Source organism: Saccopteryx bilineata, chromosome 4 (assembly GCF_036850765.1).
Source record: "Saccopteryx bilineata isolate mSacBil1 chromosome 4, mSacBil1_pri_phased_curated, whole genome shotgun sequence".
Taxonomy (NCBI): Eukaryota; Metazoa; Chordata; class Mammalia; order Chiroptera; family Emballonuridae; genus Saccopteryx; species Saccopteryx bilineata.
In genome coordinates this window covers 278,290,611-278,296,610 of record NC_089493.1, presented here as the reverse complement: position 1 = coordinate 278,296,610, position 6,000 = coordinate 278,290,611, and the positions used below count along the sequence as shown (strand labels likewise).

Genomic DNA, 6,000 nt, shown 5'->3' with positions numbered 1-6,000 from the left:
TCCCCGATGTGCTGCTTGTACGCCTGTGGTCTTCCCTCAGGACAGAGTGTGCACGGGGGAGAGGGGAGTTCTGAGTTCTTGTTTTTGTTTACTCTCTGAACCACCAGGTAAGTTTGAGTTTATAGTTATCGGCAGGAGGGTTGGTCTATGTGTGTGTGTGGGGTTTAAACCACTGAACTCCAAGGGAAGCCAATTCCTACTCCTGTCTGTTCAGTGCGCACCAGTCTGAACTTTAAAATGATTCCCCTTCACTCCTTTTGTGGCTTCCATCTTTCTCTTCATTTGCTGAAACAAGTCCCCGAGGGCCTGTTTTAGGGCTGTCCCAGTCTCCTCTGATGCTACCAGAGTTTCTCAGGACACCCGCTCATGCACATAACCGCTGAGCAGCATGTCCAGGACACACTTTCACTCTTCTGAGTGTTCTATCTGTATTTCTAGCCATCTGTTTCGCATAGTCCCACATAACCTTTAGTCTAGAATCCCTTCTCTGGGCTCACCTGCCTTGGTGACTGCTATACAGCATGCGTGTGTGTTCAGTGGGCTGGTTTAGAATGCCTCAGGCAAGGGCACTTCTCACATGACCCCATTTCTCCACAAGATAACAGTGATGCAGTCAGCTATTCATTAATCCGGTGAAAATACCTAACTCTGAGGACAATCCCAAAAGAACTACCACAGGACAGGAATACGACCTCCTTGCCTCCCTTCCTCCCCTGTGCTGAGTGCTAATACTGATCATTGTCCTGGCTATGTATCTTAGTTCACCTCATTCCACCTTCACTGCCAGGCATTCACTGAGCAAGCTACGCTGTGCCCCGGGGACAGTTCTAGGCACGGAGAAGAGAGTTGATGAGACAGGAAAGGTCCTCGCTGTTCCGGAACGTGCATTCTGGGGGACGGGATACGCACCAGGAGCATGAGACAAGTGGATTGTCCATGATGCGCGAGGACGGAGATGAACAAGGCAGTGAGCGGGCGGTGCTGGGGACGAGCGCGACCCGACAGGGTGGTGCGGACCGCCACTCTGAGCAGTGATTTCTGAGCTAAGATGGAAATGATGACAAGAAGCCAATTTCCACCAGAGGAAACACCAAGTGCAAAGTACAGGGGACGGGTCGGCAAGGGCCCGGCGGCATGGACGGGGGCAGGTATGGCAGAGGGAGCCGGGCCCTGGGAGTTCCAGGAAGATTAGACTTTTGTACTGGGTGAGGTGCAAAATTACTTTAGTGAAGAGAATTGTTGTTGAAGGACAAGTTCAGAATAGAATGACGAGTAATGAAAGGTATCTTATAATTATTCATATTCAACCAACTTTATTTACATAGAGAAAACCTAAAGGAAAGATTCTATTGTACATTTCGTGTTTGCATAGTCACGATGTTAAAGAGAAATGGAAATAAAAATCAATTAGAAGAAAAAGAACATTTAGTCAGCAAAATCTTTTCTAGAAAGATGTTAGAAAAGTTCTTATTTATATATATGAGCTCTCTGATGACATAAGACAGTGTTCTATAAATTTCTAAGAAAAGTCAATATTTCAAATACTACTTTTTTGCATGTGCAGCTGAAACTGCTAAGGTTATCAGAACAAGAAATCCCTGGTGTCCATTACACAAAGCCTTTAATATAACTTGCCCTGACAATTTATTCCTAAATCATCATCTTTCCCTCCACCACCCCCCCCCCCCCCCCCCCCCCCCCGCTTAATTCATAATTGCCATTTAACTTCATGACTGCACAAAGCTGACTGAGGCGCTACTTGGGGAATAAATTTTAAGAGTCCAAGTAAATGCGAATGATGTTTCCGCTACCTTTTCTCAAATGATTTCCCATTAGAATACAGACTGTGACATTAAACTGTATTACGTGTATCTAGTTTCTACAGACGTACAGAAGTTGGTATCTTTTGCAGGTACCTAAGATAAATGCTAGTGTTTGCCTTGTAAGTGTCTGTCAGGGCCTGCTGAGCTCGGACTCGTAATGCTGAAAAGCACAGGATACGAAATGTTTTGTGTTTGCTGTTTCCATAACATTTACTGGATCGCCCCCCACCCTGCCCCGTTCTCCAATGTCAAATGAAATTGGAGATTAGAGATTAACGTATTATTTGTAAGACGTGAATGCAGTTAGATGATCCTCTCCCCGCCTGGCCCCCAGACTTGCTTTTTTGAATGTTGACAATCCAATTTTAGATCACTTTAAATAACCTTTCCCTGGCAGCCCCTTACGTTTTACCAATTAAAATGATTAATGAGAAGGGGGAGGAGCATCAGGTGGCACTCCTTGCCTTGTGAGAATGTCCCATTCCCCACGCCCCAGGGTGGGTCACCTGACAAGCACTCACCGTGCTCCCCGTGGTGGGCAGAGCTCTGCCCTGTGGTCCCCTGTGGTCCCCTTCCATTTTCCGGGCTTCTCCAGTGAAAATCCTCTGTCTGGAGTGATCTGCTCCGGGGACAGGCTTCGCCACCAGGAACTTGGTACAACTCAGAAAAGGGGCTCTGGGCCTTGCCTAGACACTCGTCAACCCCGGGATGAAGTCCCAGGTCCTCCAGCTACCAGTGGGTTCTCGCCCGAGAGAGATGGTCAAAGGCACCGAGTACTGTCGTGTTGCCACGGGCTGAGCTGTACAGACTCCCATTCATTGAAAGGGTTTCCCAGGAAAGACAGGACGGAGTTAAGGAGCGCGGGCTTAACAGTCAGACTTCTTGCACCTCGAGCCTTCCTTCCCCACAGAAGAACTGAATGACCCCGGCCGAGGGGCACAGCACTTATGATCATTGGGTGTTTCCTTGTTTTTCACAGTATAAGGCACTTGTATAGGTCACTTATTTAATATCCTTTTTTTTTTTTTTAAGAGAAAAGAACCGTAAGTGAATGCATTGCTACTTACCTTTTATCAGAATGATACACGCTTATTTACAAAATCATTTCCTAACTTTTTTCTGAACCTCTTACCACTGGGAATGTTGCTGTTAGGATACATTAAAAATTGTGAGAATTTCGTATGATTCCCTAGTCTTTGCATATTCTTGCCGTGTTTTGAATCAATTCTTTCACTTACTAGGTTTTTGGGAAGGAAGCTTAGTAATCCATTGCTTTTAATTATCTCAGAGCACTCTGCACTCGTAACACAACCGAGACGGCCCACATCTGCGCCTCTGGTCCTGCTGCGCAATGGTGGTAGCCAGTTCTCAAAGTGGTATGGTACCACATCCTGGGCCTCACACGTGTGCCTTGTTAGTTGTGCCAGTTACAGAATTCCCTGTTCTTGAACTCTTATATCCACACCTGTTGTAAAGGAAATGGATACAAATCAAGAATGCAGCAAAACCCTACTACAAGATTGCTAATTTTGAAAATTTTCAATTTTCTGGAGCCATATAACAATGAACGATGGTGTGTCACCAGTCTGTGATCTAATTAACTTCTTGTCTTTTGTTCCTTAGGAATTTACATATCCAATTATCTTCCTATGTAATTTCTCACAGTTTTGCTACATGACTAAAACTTTCTCACACGAAAATCTTTCAATTTGATGGAGTTTGCAGTTCGTTTGTAAGCAGTGGTTGTTCAAGGCATTTTAAGACGACTGAAGGCTACTGTGGAATGCGGCGAGGTGTTCCTTGCAGGACGGGGAGGGCCCACGCTCCCTGGCTGTGGGGACACTGCTGAAACAGATGACGTGGACGGAGCTGCGCGGCGGCCAGGAACTGCAGAGGAGACGCGGAGAAGCGGACCGCATGAGGACAATGCTGGCTTGAACCATCCACGCTCCACCGCACTGGTGCCTTTGATCCAAGTCAGCACCGAATCTGATAAAGCTCCTGAAAGCAGCTTTGGCAGCACCAAAATTCCTGTTTTGTTTCTTTTGAGAACTTCTGCATCAATTGCTCAATTGCTACTTTTTCCATCCAAGTAGACACAGTGAAAAATCTTACGCACGGTCTTCCTGACTGCACGGAGACCCCCACCTGCAGAGTTACGGCAGCGCCCAGTGGACGGGACAGACTCAGGACGTGCGGCCGAGAGACTGCGGAGGAAGTGCTCTGGGGCTCTGGTTTTGGGCTCTCGGCTGAGGTTTTTAAAGATGGCTAATTTATGTGCAAAGGTGACATTTCTAGTTACCAAGAAGGAAAGCCCATGCTTTGACTTATATCAACAGTAACAGCAATCACAGAAGTCTTGGCATTTAACAGCAAAGGTTGGCTGCTTGTTAAAGCGAGTCTACATGGCTGTGGCACTAGCAGACAAGTTGTCTGTTTCGTTAGGAGGGCAAGGAGAAGGCCTTTGTTTTGCCGAGTATGGGAGTCAGGACTAGAATTTCACATGAAAAGGTGCAGTGAGGTCAAGGAATTATCAAAGATCGCACCTGGATATCAAGTTGGGATGGAGGTCCGTAGCTAGATATTCACCATATGCTACAAGAAAACAATGTGATCCAAAAGCAGAAAATCTGCGAAAGTTGAGAAATGTCATTAGGAGAGTTTATTCAAACACTCAGGCCGGGATGTTCTATTATCATTTTTTTTTTTTATTTCCAGGCTCCCACCCCTACCCCCTTCCTCTCTTTTAAAGGGAGGGCAGTTCTATTTCATATATAATTTACGACAGGACCCAGTTCTTGGATTTCTGCATAAACTCACAAATCCGCCTGGTATCCTTTTATCTTTGAGAAGTGATTGTGTGTAGCTGCTGCTTCTGGCAAAAAATTTAAAATAGTGGGGGCGAAAAGCGGATGGGTCATAAATGGTGATCATTTTTCCTTCATTAGATCCATCAGGTCGTCTTCTATCCCCGTCTTGCTGAGCTCCTCTAAACTGTAGTACCGGTGCACGACCTTCTCAGCCGTGACCACCACGACCCGGAGCCCGTGGCTGTCGCTGCCCAGCTGGCAGCCGATGGCAGACGACACCACCATGTCAAGGTTCCGGTAGGTGCCCCCGGCGTTCCTGTGGTAGTGGCCCGAGAACACAGCTGTCACACCTGCAGGGAAGGAAAAATAAAAACATTAGGGGACCGAGGATTTCCATTTAGGTAACTTAGAGGCTCTCGTGTTCTCGTTTGAACAGTAATATATTATTATATTACATGCATAATATTATTCAGTTTATCATAAAGAAGGCAGCATATGTGACATCCAGAATTTTTTCCAGGCTAACTTATAGGTGCAATACATTCTCACCTTTGTCATAGCTGGTACAGGAACGTCACAGGGAAGAAGAACAGAAAAAGGGACAGAGGGGGATGACTTCGGGAGAGATGAGGAAGGGTGAAGGGAGTATTCTGAGGGCATAGCAGCCACGTGACTGAAGCGAGACGTCTACAGTCAAGCCAGCACAGCGTGTGCAGTATTTAACGCACCCCCTTACCCCACACTTAAAGCAATGATGGATAAAACATGAAAAGGAGAACCCAGGGACAGAGGCAACCTCGACATCAAAATAAACAGTGCTCTGGACCACAAACAAATGAAAGGGATCTGTGGACCGGAAACAAAACAGGATGGCAGAGTCATGAGTGGGGTTACGAGGCTGCTGGGAGTTAAGCTCTTATTATAAGACACTGAGGCTGAAAGCACTTTCTGTGACACCAGGAAATCAAGCCTGGCCCCTGTTTGAAATGGAGGCGGCATGACTGCCTCTGTCCATGGAAGAGGACGGAAGAAAAATGCTGTCCCTGTTGACCGATGCCCGGGGCCAGAGCAGGTTTGTGCTGGTACGTGGAATAAGTACTCCAGACAAAAAGAAAGGAACGCTTGATTTGTAATGTCTCCTAATTTCCGTGGTTTAAATACTCTTATTATCATGGCTGATTTCAAATGACCAACGTGATGTCGCTGAGCAGGAGAGAGAAGAGATGTCTGGCAGCACACCAGCACACGGTGCTGACACAGGTACAGGTGCTTAAACCTGAGCGTGGGTCGTTGTGTTGTGCAGCAAGATGAAGTGTTGTGACTGTATTACCTTCACTGTTCAATATAATTTATTTAATGGCGAGTTT

General features: G+C 46.4%; 1 protein-coding gene across 3 annotated transcripts in view; it reads right to left on the bottom strand.

Annotated features, from left to right (window-relative positions):
• Nucleotides 1–1,330: 1,330 nt before the first annotated feature.
• CPPED1 (calcineurin like phosphoesterase domain containing 1) overlaps nucleotides 1,331–6,000 on the bottom strand; it is a 124,159-nt gene continuing 119,489 nt past the window's right edge. Inside the window, exon 3 of one of the 3 annotated variants that reach the window (XM_066274827.1) lies at nucleotides 1,331–4,983. In XM_066274827.1, coding sequence (XP_066130924.1) covers nucleotides 4,754–4,983 — 230 coding nt within the window. In that variant the 3' untranslated portion in view covers nucleotides 1,331–4,753. The remainder of the gene's footprint in view (nucleotides 4,984–6,000) is intronic. The other 2 variants (XM_066274826.1, XM_066274825.1) reach the window with 2 other exon arrangements.